Consider the following 17,835-nt stretch of genomic DNA (forward strand, 5'->3'; position numbering starts at 1 on the left):
ATTTGCGGAGCATGAAAAAAGAGAATTTATTTTCTCAAATATTACTCACAGTCTTTATCCATGGGAGGGCACAGGTTGTAAAATTAAAAATTGATCAAACCAAAACATTCCAATGCGGCCAAAGGAAATAATCGGCATGACTGTATAAAATAAGACAACAATAAACTGAGACTTCAGCTATCACAGTGTGAAATTAGACTAATTTGAAGTTTACTTTCATACCGACTGTCAAAATATCATCTTGTTGCAAGTTGAACTGGTCACTGATATTTCTGTCCAAATGTGACCATTGTTTTTTATTTTGACTGTAATCTGATGATTGGACTGGATTGGTTTAGGCCGCCAGTGTAAAATGTGTTTTTATTTCTAGTTTTGTTCAATCCTTATTCTCCTTGAATTGAACGAAGGCATGCTAAAAGTCCTATATTTGCTATTAGCTTAATATATCTACTGGATCTTAATGTACACTTGTTTATTCTGGGCCATATTTTCCAAAGTATCACAGACCCAATGGCTTGAAATGGCATCTGGTTTGAAAGCTTATCTTGATAGATTATAACTATTTAAGGCTCTCCAAAAAAAAAGGAATGTCATGTTTAGATGAATTGCTATAGAAAAAGTACAGAGATAGATGGGTTCTGAGAAGTCTGTGTCTATAGCAGGGTGTCTTTTGACCCCTGGCTGTTTCTTCACAGACGTACATGGGGTGGCTTTAATTGTTGAAAGGAAAAACACCCTCCCGACTTGCCAGTATCCACATCCTTTCTTTCTTGCCCTTTCGATTACATTTTCATAATCACTTAATGGTTTCCTTTTCCCACACGCTAAAAAAAGCAGGCCCATAAGGGCACACTGATGCTTATTCTGGCCTCAGCAGAATTCATGCCAGACAGACTCACTAAAGAGATGAAGTTGGGCGCTGTTTAGTACAGACAGCTCATTTTTCTGCTCCCATAAGCTTCTCTCATTTTTAAGAGTTGGACATTTAGACCACAGCCATCATCCTGAAACTTGTGTGGGAGAGTGTGTGTTGGGGTCGACCTGTGACTGATTGATTCACTGAAGGGCAGAGATGTGGGAAAAAAGGCGACGTCCTCCTTTTTTCCTTTGTGAGCTACTCCAGCACTGGGTGTAATTTAAAGGAAGTCTTAATCTTTTAGTGGAGGAGTGGTTGGGAGGTGTTTACCTTCTTACACTTGTGTGTTTACTGTGGCGGTTTGGTGGTTTCAGGCAAGGAGGAAAATGTAGGAGGGGGCGCTCTGGCTCGACTAGCTGGGCAGGAAGAGGGTGAGGTGCTATGGAAGTATTTGCATCCTGTAGGTCAGGTTGACCAGGCTTATTGTACTATAATATAGACTGTTTCATATGACTGTACTTAGTAACATGCAACTTTGAATGACAGCAGGGCAACCATGACTCCCAGTGCTGCCGGATCCATTAAAGCAGCCAAAAGGCCAAAAACGGTGACCCCCTCAGGAACTCAGTCTAAAATATCTCTGATTTATAGCCTCTGAGAGAAGAGAAAGAAATGGGGTCTGTTTTCCAGGCCAATCAGTCAGTCATTCCATGTTCTGCCTCTGTGTATTTGCTCTTGGGTCTGTCAGGGTCATTCCATGTCTCAATCATTTGAAGAGAACACCCAACACATACAGAACAATCCTCTGTAATGTTAGTATATGGGTCCCCTTTAATGATGTCTTTGGAACACCAGCTTCTACTGTTATGGGAATGTTATTTGTAGGTTTTTCTGTTTATAGCCAAACTAACATTGAATGGAAGTTTTGTGTGTGTGTGTGTGTGAGCGTGCGTGTGTGTGTGTGTGTGTGTGTGTGTGTGTGTGTGTGTGTGTGTGTGTAAACACAAGGAAGGTTCATTTTAATTTTAAAGTTTCACTTTTAATCAATGTTGAAGAGATATTTTCATTGCAATATACTCTCTTAATATAGAACATATACATAAATGATAAAAAAAAAAACAGCCTACATATGTGAACATGGATCTCAAAACCATTTGCATGACACACTGGTATATTTCTAGCAATAGCCAACTATACATTGTATGAGTCAAAATTATAGATTTTTCTTTTATACCAAAAATCATTAGGATATTAAGTAAAGATCATGTTCCATGAAGATATTTACTAAATGTCCTACTGTAAATATATCACAACTTAACACAACACAAATACTAGTACAGTATGCATAGCTAAGGACATAATTTAGACAACTTTAAAGGCGATTTTCTCAATATATTTTTTTTGCACCCTTCATATTCCAGATTTTCAAATAGTTGTATCTCAACCAAATATTGTCATATCAAACAAACTATACATCAATGAAAAGCTTATTTATTCAGCTTTCAGATGTATAAATCTTAATTGAAAAAAAATTCCCATTACCAAAATAACTTTACCATTGTGACTAGTTTTGTGGTCAAGCATTATATGTATGTAAAAAAACTAAACAGAACAAAACAAAAAGCAAGGTAAAATAAAACTTTCACTCATATACCATCCACAACTTATCATTGTGGCCAGATGTGATTGGTTCTAGTTAAAACACCTTAATTATGGATTTGTTTATTTAAAATTATTTTAAATAATTTTTGCTTCACACACAAGAATTGAATGGACTGGACTACTTGTGGATTATTGTGGTTTTTATCAACTGCTATAAATAATATACTGAACATTACCTTGAAAACTGGAGTTGTGTTAGTGTTTCAATGCATAAATTCACAGGTTGGACATTTAGACTAATGAGGATAGGACTCAGTTGATTGCCAGACCTGTAGTAATGCCACAAACAGATTTCACAATCTTCTCTGAAAATAAACACTGCATTTTCCCTCAAGGTACATGCAAACAATGCAGGCCTGTTGGTGTTATGTGTGGATAAAATACCTGTAGGCAATAATATCCCTAACCACTTGCAGCTTAATTTTGTACATCTGATTCCATATTAAAGTCATGCACAGGTGAGTTAAGTTACATAGCACCTAGTTTGTAATAGGACAGCACAGCACAGCAGAGTGATCTCAAATGCAATGCAAAACCTGGCAATGCAGCAGACACCTAAATGATGCCAGGTGCATGATACTGGAGCCCGTTCAGGTGTAAAATACAAGCAGAAATTATAGCTTTTATGGACTTGAGGATTTACTTGATGACCTCTAGCTGAGTTTCCCAGGATCGCACACGGAAAATATATATTTCATCAGCAGCTAACATATTTCGGCATATTGACATGTTCTGGCTACCACAAGTTTTTCTATGCATTATCAAATTGACGTTTCTCCACAGATCTCCATACATTCATTGTTGTGCTGCATTTCAGGCAGCGCTTATTTTCGTTTACATTGTATAAACATGCTAGCTGGGACGTCTGAAACTCTAGTGCTTTAAATTAACAGTACAAGACACTCATTTATTTACATGTCCGTACTTGTTTTTATTTCTAATTCATTGGAATATACAAACACCAGATGAAAACCCAATGTTGGCTAAATGCTGAAATATAAACCTCATCCACATTCACCACTATGAACAAAGTTATCAAGCCAAAGCAGAGGGGAGAAATCAGGCTAGACATTCTCAAAAACTCATCCGCTGACTGGAGATGTTTCTAGTGATTTCATGGTGATTCACTGTTAGCGCACATGTTATTTTTACCAGGTCGCTCTTGGGATTGTGCAGCGGATGCAGATGGCTATGGTACAATCTGTTGCAATCCAGGTTACAGGGAAATCCTCGTTACAGCTGGAAACAGATAAATGGTGCAACATTTTACAGCATAACCTCCATGGTAGCATGTCAGAGAATGCAGCGTTAGAGAAAGAAGAGGTAATAAAGTCCAGATGCAAAAGTAATGTGACCTTAGATCTTCCAGAAAAGGAGAAGAGGTGATAAGAATGCATATATATATATGCAATATATATATATATATACAATCACATTGCTGTATGAAGACAAAGGATATGCTGGATTTAGCTCCACAGCTTGTTTTTGATCCTTCCCATCCGATGACTGAAGATTATGGTTCCATTATGGAGCTACAGGGGGGTTTTATGGAATGAGAAACAGTGAAAAATCACACGCACACTTTTGGCAGACACAGACATAAGGACTAGGATGGAAGCAGAGGTGATTTATTATATTTACAGTGTCAAGCTGAAACAGTGGACGGATACCAGGTGGAGTTGGGCCAATCACATTGCTCCTGTGTATGCATCCACTGAGGTCAAAGGCCTTAAAGACCACTGATCTCCAACCGAGGTCATTCATACACCACTTTCTCCACCTTATACTGCATTTAAGGAGGCAGGTTGGATGAGACATAAGTGGAATCCATTAATCCAGGTGTACATTGTCACTGATGTAACTTTTATCGAACTGCATACATGTAGCACCAGTTTTTAAATCGTCCATATCCAGATTAATGTGTTGTATTTCCTTTTTCAAAGTCTTCGATATTGTTGGGTAACTTGCGCAAAGTTCTTGGATTGTCAACAAGCAATGCTTCCAGCATAGGAAAAACATGTCTTTGCCAGCTTGCACTGTCATTTTGATAGAATTTAATCTGGTGCATACATTTGGTAGTCAAAACTGAATACATTTGAATCATGTGCAGTATTATTTTAATAAGATAGTCCAGCTTATAAATAAGTTAACAATATATCATACAACTTTATACTTTATTTTACGGGACTTAACATGATACAAAAATATTGCTCACAGTGTATTTTTTTTTTTCGAAATGAATGCTATGAACCAGGGAGTTTCAAAACATTTCATGGCAATAAATTATATAATCATTATCTGACAAATACGAATAGACGATTCAATTAAAACAATGGCAAAACATGGCTCCAGCCTTTAGAAATCTCTCTCGGTCCTTGATAGCTCACCCCATGTTTGATATGTGGGGTTGAATGTGGACATTTCTTGCCTCCCGTTACTCGACGCTAGTCGACATGACTAGCACATGTGAGTCAGATAAGCAGCAGCCAAACACAGCACTGCTCTAAATGCCAGCGTGTCCGTTAGCATTCAGCGCCACCTGCGCTTAGTTGTGTTTAGTTCAGTCTCCCCCAGTATTTAGGTATACAGCGACACAGTTCTTCACTGAAATACTCATCATCATTACATCCTCTTTTCTTAGGGTCCATGTTACACGGCGGCCTGACACAACTAAGACAAAGAGAGAGGAAAAAATTGGTATTACTATCTGATATCATCACTGTAGCATTTAAGTGCAGCATCTTGTAAAGAACTATTAAAATACAAAAAAATCAACACCATTCACAGTATTACTTATATGAAATTGATGAATATGAAAAAATATATTTGAAAAATAATAAAATTATGGAACTTATAGAAACATATTGCAATTCTCTGACACTTTGAAAATAGAGGCTGTGAATTAATATAAACTGTATTGTGAGACAATATAGGAAAAATAAACAACTCCTAACAAACTGTGGATATATATAATATTTGAAAATAATGATTATTTTATATATATAAATATAACCTTAATGTTAATTTCAACATTTAAAAATACATTTTTTAAAACAAATTTTGCATCTGTAACATTACTTAACACGCTATTAACAATGAACAACTGTATATTGTAATATTTATTGTTTTACATAAAGATGAATAAATGCTGTAAAAAAATAAATAGCTTATTGTTAGTTCATGTTTGCAAATACATTAAATGATGCTAATAAATTAGACCCTTATTGTAAAGCGTTACCCCACAAACCTTAGACTCTACCATAGACACTCGATTCCTGCTGTTCTATGCTGCTAAATAAAGCATAAATCACCTAAAATGAAGTAATGGTACAAGGCCTTGGGGCTGAAAACTGAAACTAATAGATTTTTTTTTTTTTTTTTTTGTATCAGTTGCACAGGTCAGAGAGGGAAAGAGCATGAAAAGCCATGTCATATGAAACTTTTAGCTAAGGTTTAATTCAATACCGTTTAGGAAACCAAGCATTTATTTTCCCTCACTGTTATATATTTTCAGTGCATGGATTTTGGGAGATATAATTAAATAAGAATGGGAAATGACTTGAGTTAATTACATTAAAATTAAATTAAAATATCAAAATGATGACTAAAATTAAAAGGAATTGTAGTGGCTGCCCTATCAACATATTTAATATAGTAAAGTGAGGCAGAACTAGCAACATGGACTCAACCAGTGGTGTCAGTTTGGGATATTTTGTCCCTCCAACAGCAGACTGGTATGACACTCTCTCAGTATCTGAAAAGACAATAATTTTACATCTGACAAATAACAGCGAACTCTATTCTCACCTGCACGTGGCCGGGTGGAACCGCCTTCCTTTTAAGAAGCACTTGTTAGGGGACTCTGTGCATTCACACACACACTTGGTGCGGTTGAGAGGCTGACTACTGGGACACACCTTGGCGCAGGTGCACTGACAGGTGTCCTTGTTGAAGCTCTGTTGAGGCCTGCAGGAAGAGGGCTTTGCTTTACACACACACTGACAGGTGTTCTTGTCCAGGTAGTGGTGCGGTCCACAGCCTGCTGTTCGCAGCTCTTTTCGGCAAACGCACTGACAAGTCTCCTCGTCCAGCTCTTTGTTGGGCCCGCAGAAGTCTTCATCAAATTCTGCAGATGGAGAGAAGAAGAAAAATAAATGCTATGGAATTCCTGGCTGATTCCCAGAGCGTTACACAAGTAAAGAACAATGTCCAGCATGCACATTTGTCAGACATGATAAACCGTTCAGCAATACAAGCTTTTCTACCCAGCATTCCTTATGCTACCCCCAAAGGCCTAACCAGATGTTTTCCTTTACAACTTGATGAAAACATTACATTCGGTGGCTAATTCAACTCTACTACAGTATATTTCTTCCTTTGTTTAGGAGTGTACAAAAATGGCCTAAGAACTTGGCTGAAGAGAGAAAGTGAATTGCTGTCATAAGTGTTTGTGTTTTCTAATGATTAAGCAAATCGTGGCAATATAATAAAGAATCATAGTTATGTAGTAGTAGTTTAGAAACAGCCATATAAAGTTTTCGTTAGCATGTTGTTGCTATACATAACCTTGAAAAACAGACAAAATTATTTTATGCAAGTTATATTATTTTAACCAGAATGATGTGTGAGTGTGGTTTGCTGTTGCTTTTTCAAGACATTTCTCTTGGGAAACTGCTCAGTTACGGTAAATACAAAACTATATTTGGTTTTCACTGGAAAGGTACCATACTGGTCTGGTTTTGTCAGAAAAACCACACTTAAAAAAAAAATTCCTTCACAACAATTTTGTTTTTTATAAATATGTCACTGCGGATTCAGCTCACATATATATGATTTCACACATTGTATTCCCTATGAGAGGAATGGGGTTTGCTTCACTTACCATATACTTGAGATTCAAGTCTATATTTATATTGATTAGAATAACACTGAGAGTACATTTCTGCAGGTGTTGGATTTAGATAGTTGTTTTGAAACACGTTTATTCAGTTTTATCCAGATGAATCAATGTTTTTTATTAGAATAATAGGAGATTGTAGGTTGGATAAATAATTTGCTTCACAGGACTCGAGCATTTTGGGCAACTGCTTTTTTGGGGGGTGGGGGGCAATGATATGACACTTTTTCTGGTTCTTAATTTTGAATGTAAAAATACATTAAAAACTGCATTTTATACTTAAAATGAATATGCTTTTTCCCCGATGAATAATATATTTGTAGTTTTTCATAAAATTCATTTAGATTTTGTTATAAATTCATATAAAATTCATTTAGATTTTGGCATAAAGTTAAACATGGATGATACAACTGTTTTGATATAATGAAGAAAAAAGAACTGAACTGTTATAAGATGTAAAGCTATTATTGTTATTACAACATGTAATAACAATAATAGCTTTGGTAAATAATTATGTTGTTACCTTCAAAAATGTGCGTAATTTTTTTATATACAAAGAGTAAACAATGTATTATTATCCTACTTTTAAAATCAATAAATGTAAACATGTTCAGAAAATGTTTTTTAATATTATTATTATTATTATTATTATCTTGGACACCCTTCTTTATCATTGACACTTGAACAATCAAGCCAACAAAAAAATAAAAATAAAAAAAGGAAAAGAATCCATTCACACCATACTAATACAGTACGGAAGAAAATACTTCATGCTGCAAAATGTTGCTTCACAAGCACCAAACAAAATCCAGCCAAAGTTGGACGCTCTGACAGCAGTCAGTGTTTTTGCAATGTTGCTCTGTCATGCTCAAGCCACATAACTGCTTTCAAAGCATTTCAGCTATATTTTTGTGCCTCAAAGGACATACAGAACAGACTTGGGGAGGATGTGTAGAAAGAGAAAGTAGTAGTGGTGAAAAATGACTCTTTATATCAGTATAGCATCAGTTCATCTTAAGCAACCTCCCACTGAAGGTGAGGAAGCTTGTGCTACCTTTGAACATTTATATATTTGAGAGGGAACATATGAAATTACACAACTGGAAAGAGGTAAGTCCAAAGTGTTTAGGCATTAGTATCCAAATTAAGCTGACCCACAAGATAATGTGTTATTACGTTATGTAGTATAAAGCTTTTCTGTCACAGACCTCGCCAAGTAAAAGGTGACGTGGGATATTTCCATGAAGCAACTGAAAAGAATAACAATCCTGACACATTCCTCCTAGTGTGTCTGCTTTAGCAAAGATTCATTTCACTCCCCAACCGCTACAGTGGAGCTGAATGGAAATCTATTATTCCATTTCAGTATGACAGTCAACAAAATTGGCCAGCTTGCTAAAGCAACATAACCATCCGCACCAAATCAACCTGTCTTTTTAAATTTAATACAGTGCCCCAATATGTGTGCAGCTGTTTTATCTGCACTCACACATGCACTATGTATTTATGCCTATTTTAGCCTTAGGGTCTTCTGACTGCACAGCTCATGCATTCTTATGCTGTGTGCATAAACCAACAGACTGCTGTATCCACATTAGGATTTGACCTGTCATATTTACTAAGCATAAGGAAGACAAGTATGTCACTACCATCATTCCGAACCTGATTTTCATCATGCTCCACTTGAACAAAAACTCAGGTTTGAGATCAGATAGAAGGGTGAGAAATGAGCAATTATCCCATTTTAACGGAGCACACTTTGCTGGGGATGTTTTTGTTTGGCTTGAATGATTGCCACAAAGCTGAAAGCAGCTATTATGGCAGCTTTCCTCTCGGCAGAAACTCTGCTGTGTTTTTGTAGGCTTTGTTTTGTTGACATGTGGTCAGGGTTGTTGATTGCAGAGTTTCGCTCTGTGATTGCGCTCTGCCTTCATGACAAACTATTTCCTTAATTCCAGAGTGGACACTGATGTTGCACTTTCACCATCCATTCTAAGAACAGCGTATTTATTCATTTTTAGTCACTGCATGTTTTGGCATATTAATACCAACTATTTGTTTGTTTGTATTTAAAATAATATGCATTAAATAAATAATGCAATTTCTGCTTTTATTCCTGCGTTTTATCAGCATATCAATACCGATTATTTATTTATTATCATATAAATAATAAACAAGGTGTAAATAAATATATTTCCGCTTTAGTTACAGCATTTGGAACAAGCACATAATACCAGTCATAGCTATTTAATAACTAATTAAATAAATAAATATGCTGTTCTAAATGCAACTGAAGCAAATGTATTTATCCATTCTTATTTATGCTTTAGTTACTGCATAAAAGTCAAATGTAATAAAATGAACTGTTTTAGATTAGATATACAGCATTTCTTCGTAATAATGCCCCAGTTAACATAAAGGTCTGTTATTATTTAGTTTTTTCTAAGGTGGCTGACGGATTCACTCAATAGAAATGGGTTTTGCTCAGCAAGAACAAAAATTTGAAGGAACACTGATTACATGCAAAGCCCAATTTTCCAAAACATACTAAACTGCTTCAAATCATTTCAGCGTGACTCATGATATCTGAGAATACAGACTTAAATCAGCATGCCAAAACCGTTAATATCATAATTCTACAAACATTTTTTTCTAGTATATGGATATATTTCTGTAGTGGTGATTGTCTGCCAAGTTGTGTTCTAATATTACTGAATGAATTCAATTAACATTCATCAAAAACGCTAGTAGAGAAAACAAGTTCTCTCATTGGTGGGGTCCCTCTTTCAGTGTAAGTTTGTTTCTGTGTCATACAGTCGTGCTCAAAACACAGCATTGTAAGGCTGTAAACATGTGCATTAGCACTTACCAGAATGTGGTTTTGAAAAAAGGGTGTCGGGCAGTAGCACACATCTGCATAAGCGATTGCTCCAGCTGTGATTCTCTGGGCATGTTTTATTTGCCACATGACATCTGTAGAGGAAATAAGTGATTAGCAGGGAGACAGATGGCAGCGTGGGTAAAAAAAAAAAAAAAGCATAATAATTCAAGTGTCAATTCAACAAGCAATGATTCACATAAGAAATGCTAGCTGTTGTTACACAGAAACTGATTTCTATTCATAAGAGGATGGTAGAATTTCATAGACACATCTCTTTTGATCACAGGCTGTGTGTCGTAACCTCACTGCAAATTAGCCTGTTTGCAGTCTTTGATTCAATAATAAAAACCCAAACTTTCAAAGAGGACATGGAAGATGACCTCACTGACTACAAATATATTTCAGTCTGATCACTGACTTTATTTCTTAAGTAAACACACCTCTAAGGAACTGTCCTGAAAAAGCACAACATTTGATACTGTGTTCTTGGTTTGGCCTCACTCTGTCGATGAAGAGTCAAAGTTGTTTCAGACAGAAGGAAGAAGGGAGTGATGCTATCAGACTCTCTTGCTGTCCTGCTAACCAGTTGCACATGGTGTAGTTGGCATGGTGGTCTTACTGAATGAAGCAGAAGCACACTACAATCCTTTAAATCATGAACAGTATGGATCAGATTCTTACAAATAGCTCATTCAGATGCCCAAAATATTGCAATATATTTTAAGAAATCAAAATGTTCTGAAGTAACAAACAAAAATGTATTTTTGTTTAAAGTGTTCATGTGGATTTTGCCATTTTGCCAGCTAACACATATAACCGGAAACAACTGAAGCAATATTTTTTCAAACAGGACGTTTTTCCATGAAACGAGACATGGTGAAAGGACACTCATATGAAGTGATTAAACATGTTTTGCATGCAGTGAAACAGATTTTTATCGCATTACGTTATAGATGTGCCAGGCATGTAGGAGTCGAATTTGCCAGAAATGGCATGTTTCAATACTTTCTGATACACAGGTCCCAATATAGCTATTGTATTTATTTTAATGTTGTGCAATATACCAAGTATTGTTCTTCATTTCTGCAATTCAGTACAATTTCTTAAACTTTTAACCTCAAAGGGCATATTGCACATGCCTTTTCTTCCCAGGAACAGTGAAAATAATTTAATAAAATAAAACTTATAATTTCAAAGGAGTGCATTTTGTTATAAATTAATTAATAAAACATTAAAATAAAAAATAGCAATACTTAAATATGAATGTATGAATGAGTACATCAATTCAAAATTAGGATCAACAACCAACTGGCACATCTTTTTTTTTTTTTTTTTTCATTTCATTTATTTCCAACTCCAATACTGCCTACTATGAGGATCCAAACTGAAGTCACAGATGAGCTCAAACTCATCTTCTTGTCTGCTCCATTGTCCATCTATCTTCTCATGGCCTCAGATTGTAAGTCCAGGCTGCAGCTACTGGGCAGAGAAATCACAGGCTTCACCCAAGATAAACTTTACTCTGGCTTCTCTTTTGTGAAGTGATATGAATCTGCGAAATTGGAAAATGTGTGTTACGCTAAGAGTGGATCGACACTGGTGTGAAGTGTTTCTTTGCTTTTCCATTAAGTGTGGACTGCAAATCGTCTGGGATTTGATATTGCCTGCAGGCAAGAAAAATGATATGGAGCAACATATCGAGAAGAGTCCGGTTCTATTAAAGTGTGTGAGGAGGTCATTTCTAAAGCCGCTTTAAATTTCAAGGCATCTTTTCCATTTGCATTGAGTTTAATCAGTGTATATGCTTATGGTTTTAAACATCTGCAATGCATTTACATATATCCACAGCTGCAAGGCATTTATAAACTTCAACAATGTGTGGCCTAAGGAAATTTAGTTTTAATTACGACTTCATCCGTAGATTATTTGACTATCGATGTTGGGAGTCAAGCCATAAAACATAGATTCTAGCATGCAATAATTTTTTATTATTAGTAGTACATCAATAAATCTAAGAAACTGATGTAAGAGTAACACTATGTAGTTAAACTGCCACCATCCATACAGTTCAGTGAAACTGAAAGGCCAAGAGCAATGATTTTCCTGACCCCTAGAAAGACTCAGGCCAGTAAAAATGTCATGTAGTGGCACACTCTGAAGAGAAGCTCGGGAGAGTTCTGGGAAAACTACAAACAAACAATGATGTGTTTAAGATGCCTTTCTCTCATATTTAAACAAATAGACTGTGCATAGTTTCAGCATGGGGACAGAACTGATAACTAACATGTTAAAAATTTTTAGCCTAAACATAAATGCCTCAGACATCTTTGACATGTCAGTCGTTATTACTAATGTCACTGATTTGGATACAATTCAAACACAGTAACACAAAAGCTGAGATTTTATTCAGTAGAATATGTGATAAATATAACAGTATTGTTGATACAGTACATATTATGGTAGGGAGATTATTTTAAATTATAAAGCCTTAAAATGTATAAGTTATTTTAATATTATATAATCACATTATCCAAAATAGCCAAACACAATTTAAATATTTAATTAACTACATTAAAACTGCTCCTGTGTATTTATCATGTTACAATCCATCATGCTCTTTATGGCCACAAAACTCTCGACTTTTGGTAGTATCAAGGATATCAAGGTCTTCAAGGTAGGAGGTAAAGCAATACAAATTACATCTGATAATATGCACCTATTGTATATGAAGTTTTAACAATTGAGGAAATTCTTAAATAAAAGAAAGTTGTTGTTTTTCTTTTACACTTAAATATTGTGGGGTTTTTTTTGTCGATATGTATTTTTGTCCTTCTATTGTTTGTGAAATGCATGTTGAAACTCACTGAAAAAGAATTTCCCGAAAGGGATAAATAAAGTACTACTACCTACTACTACTAGAGCTTTTTACTTTTGGCTGCTAAAATCTGGCCAACCTTTCTGATATTGTTGTGGCTCAGACACACACTCCTGGTTTAAATCTAAATTAAAGACACATTTCTTTAGCCAAACATTCACATACAGTAATGCAGCTCATAACCTTGCAATATAGTTCTATCAGATCAAATGAACATTTATTTATTCTCTATTCTACATCAGGATGTAAATAAAGTTCATGCCAGCACCAATTTTGGATCCAACCTGTCATGAAGATTTAGATGACCCCAACACCTGTAAAGAGATGATGCCATCCCCCAATCAACAAAAAACTTCCAACTCTTTCAGATATTGTAATCAGTACGATCACATCATTTTTTGTTTCACTGTTTCTGCCTAAATAAATATGTAACGTTAACCAACTGCAGGATTTGTATGACCTTCATTTCTTTCATATAGACACATCATATTGACACAGTAAACTGTGAAATACTACTATATATAACATTCAGTAATTGCTTTGTGGCTCACATACAAAAAAGGTAAGGACGGTACGTTACGCTTAGAACCAAATTTAGATTCTACTGTGGGTTAACTTTGAACACTGCCAATCACAAAGTCAAATTTAGACCTTCAGACCCCTCTCTCACCAAGTCTATCCTAAAGGAAATACCACTCATGAACAAGTCCTTGGAGAGCAACTTTTTTTTCTGAAAGAAATAAAAAAAGGATGTGGAAGTGAATGATACGGTTGGGGCCATTCAGACCCATGCTATTTATTACTGTGTCCCCTCCCTTTCTCCCTCCCTTTGTCTTTACCACCCTCCACTCTCTCCTCCTCTCTGTTTTTGAGAGTTTAAGTGGCTCGGGCATAATGTCAGTTCCCCAGGCAGACTTGGCTTCAGAGTCATCCAGCAAAAAACCAGGCTCAGATGTGGGTTTCCCCTCTAGATCAGAGAGACAGGAGACTTCACAGTCTGCCCTCAACCTTTGCACTGGAAGACATGTGTGTCTGTGTGCAAGAGTGCAAGTGTGTGTGTTTGTGTGTTCAGTCTTGCACCCTGCTGAGAACTGACACGGATGTAACAGCTCCAATTACAGGTCCACTATCATTAACCTCTCCTGGCTAAAAGGTGAGAGGTCAGGACCAGTTAGCATGACCCAAGGCTGGATCAGGTCCACCGAAGAAGCATTCTCTTGCATAGATCAAGCCTCCTGTCTGGCTGTCCATGAAATCACTGCTTTTGCACCTAGACAGCATGGGTGATATATTACCCATTGAGAACTGTTTGTCATTTAAGGAACACTCCACTCATTTTCCAACTCCCTTAGAGTTAGACAGTTGAGTTTTACCGTTTTCGTATCTATTCAGCCGATCTCCGCATCTGGCGGTAGTACTTTTAACTTAGCTTAGCATAGATCATTGAATCTGATTCGTTAGCATCTCGCTCAAAAATGACCAAAGAGTTTCTATATTTTCCTATTTAAAACGTGACTCTTCTGTAGTTACATCGTGTACTAAGACCGATGGAAAATTAAAAGATGCAATTTTCTAGGCCGATATGGCGAGGAACTACTCTCTCATTCAAGGAACTTTTGTGCGATGATATTACCTAGCGGGAACTATTTTCAGGTGTTTCATAATATCACTGCGCCTGCTACTCCTACGGCTAATAATAATAATTCTTAAATGCTAAAAATTTATTTAGGCATCAGAACACAAAAATATACAGGATGAAAAATGGATATTCATTTGGAAATTTGCTAAATATTTAAAAGTGCTTTTATATGATTAAATTAATTAATTAAATGACAATTAGATTATGGCAAGATAATCTAATATGTAAAAATAAGGGTCATTAATTAGCAATTAACTATCCATTATTCCTGAAACAAACAAATAAATAATAATATAATAAATAATAAATACTAAGTGTGGAAAGAAAACTGAAAATTAACCTCTTTTGACCATCCAACAATTTGCATGAGACAACAATGACAAAAATATGTGACCCTGTCTGTGAGAACCCAGCTTTTTTGTGTGATTTAGTGTTTTCTACATAAAATCATCCTTCATTAACTTGTAAAGAATATTCTGTGTCTTGATGCTTGTTATCTAATAATTAGATTTTGAGACTTTAGTCTGAATGGATTTCACAGACAGGGTCACATATATGTATTGCACATTTATCCATTTATTCACCTTTTGCAATCCTCTATGAGAAGATACTCAGACAATATTGTGCAATTTCTACATCAAAGTTGAGAAATGTTGAATGCCAACAACTAAATGAATTTGAGTCAAATACACAAAAAATATCGGAATGTCTGAAGATGATGAAAACTTGAGCAATCACTGAATAAGCTTGTTTACGGCAACAGAAGCAACAGTAGGTGTAACTGACGCAAGGTGTTGAGATTGCACCCCTACTGAATACCACGTGTGTTATGTGTTTGACGACAGAACAAGTATTTTTGACACAATCCATTGTAAACACCATTACATGTCAGTCCGCTCTGCATTCTTAACTTCAAACATACCATGCAAGCTAATCAAACAGATGGCGGCATAATTAGTTTTGCGGGTGTTTACTTAGAAAAAGGGAAACAGGTTGTTGAATATCAGAACCGTGAAATAAAGCAAATTGCAGACTATGCCCGAAAAGGTTCAGTGGTAAACTACACATGCACAGGGTTCTCAATGTGTTTTCAATTACCATATGCTCAGTGACACAAGACAACACATTCCTGAGAACAGGGGGGCTGGGGGGAGTTAAAAAGGACTTATGATATGGTCCACGCGAGGTGGAAGACGACCTACTGGATGACTAACATGTGCACTTGCACCTTGCGTAAAGCAAAACAGAAGACTCCATTTAGTCTAGCAAGGTGTCAGGAAGATAATATATAAGCTAGGATAACTCGGAGAACATGCTTCTGATACGACTACACTGGCATAGAGACAAATCAGCATTCCCACCTTTACAGTAACTCAACAAACCCATATGTTGTTTGTTACACAGAGCTGATTCATTCTTTGCTGGGGGCTGTCTGAAGAGGTCCGCAGCTCAACTGATTTACATTTAAAATTCTAAAGAGGATATAAATATCCTTTTCCATATATGTTAATGTAAACTATGCTACAAGGGATAGTCAGCCTGCACTTTGAATAACATTAAACTGCCGAAACGAAGGTTGGCTGTTAAAACAAAAACATATTTCACCCACAACCTCTTCACTCTGTATTTCTCAGTGCTGAAAACACTACTTATCATACCTACAATAATGGACTGCTAAATGTTCCAGAAATAAAAAACTGTGCAAGAGATTGAAATCAGTTGCTGTAACCGGGAGATCTTCAGATCAACAGAAGAAAGGCATTATTGGTATGAAGGTAATTTTATATCAAGATAAAAGTATGCATTATCGCATTACTGTTATTTTTGCAAGAAAATCATTCTAATGATGTTTTGCATAGGGAATAATTGATGACAGGCCAATGGATATTTAGAAAAAAATAATGCACACCAGAGGTAGTAATGCAGGCATGACACGGAACAAAGTAATGTGGTTCTTTTGCTGTTGTAGGTTATAAGGATCTTTAAAATGACTGAAATAATCTTACAAAGTCATTAAGTAAACCTGCCAGGAACCACTTTACATGTGGGTTTTCCTAAAAACATAACTGCATGCCTTAGAACGTTCATCAACCAATCAGATTCCAAGCCAAGCATTCAACATCCCCCAGAGTAAAAGCATTATAATGGTGTAATTACTATACCCCAGTGAATTACATTTTGTTAAAATATTCCATTTATACCAAATATGATCATTATATACTGTACATTTTTTTAAACACTAGGTCACAAACCACAAAAGCAGATTATTTACACCAAATGAAGCCAGTTTTTACATCACATCATGAAACAATTGATCTAAAACAAACTGAAAACAAACTGAATACATAATGATTATGACTGGACGAGCCACATTAAAATCCATAACACAGTTGAAATATGCACATCAGTTAAACATCTATATTAATGCACCAACCTGCAGCTCTGCTTCCCAACTGTAAACAGTTGTATATTTTATTCAGTATTTTATATTTATTCCTATATTGCTGAATATTGTCGTGCATATTGTTTTTCTTCTCCACTGGAAGCTCCTGCCACTAAAACAAATCCATTGTGTGTTTGAACATACTTGACAATAAAGCTTTTTCTGATTCTGAATCGAGCAGTTTACATTGCAAGAGCCCTGCTACAACACTATATACACTGTAAACTATAAGAATTGAACTTGCATGCTATAAACATTGCAACAACAGAATAATAGAGTAAGGGGATGGCTTTTCACAGCTCTCTCCAAACTATGTATAAATAACTATGTCATCCATTCATTCTTGGTGTGTTAAGTTCTTTCAGGGGAAGTTATATAAGAACTTAGTAGTTTACGAGAAAGAGTGGAAAAAATAGTAAAATCCTGATGAATTAATGAAAAACACGCATGCATATTGGCATATAAAGAGCAGCTGTAGGTCAAAAGTCATTAGGTAACAGTCTGAGTTGTTTATGATAGCCCCAGTGATGTCTGAATGTTTCTGCTCCTGAAGAGCCTCTATTTTCCTAACATAGTGAATCA

General features: G+C 35.9%; 2 protein-coding genes across 8 annotated transcripts in view; both read right to left on the reverse strand.

The window, feature by feature from the left end:
- The window catches only part of tmem134 (transmembrane protein 134), a 790,957-nt gene that overhangs the window by 94,628 nt on the left and 678,494 nt on the right, over positions 1 to 17,835 (reverse strand). The gene's annotated exons all lie outside the window — the stretch shown is intronic.
- The window catches only part of vegfc (vascular endothelial growth factor c), a 33,964-nt gene continuing 20,259 nt past the window's right edge, over positions 4,131 to 17,835 (reverse strand). Inside the window, exons 5-7 of the mRNA XM_052545500.1 lie at positions 10,285 to 10,388; positions 6,326 to 6,644; positions 4,131 to 5,188 (exon numbers count right to left, since the gene is read on the reverse strand). Of these exons, the coding sequence (XP_052401460.1) occupies positions 5,074 to 5,188; positions 6,326 to 6,644; positions 10,285 to 10,388 (538 nt within the window). The 3' untranslated portion in view covers positions 4,131 to 5,073. The remainder of the gene's footprint in view (positions 5,189 to 6,325; positions 6,645 to 10,284; positions 10,389 to 17,835) is intronic.

The sequence above is a fragment of the Carassius gibelio genome, chromosome B1 (genome assembly GCF_023724105.1).
Source record: "Carassius gibelio isolate Cgi1373 ecotype wild population from Czech Republic chromosome B1, carGib1.2-hapl.c, whole genome shotgun sequence".
Lineage (NCBI taxonomy): Eukaryota > Metazoa > Chordata > Actinopteri > Cypriniformes > Cyprinidae > Carassius > Carassius gibelio.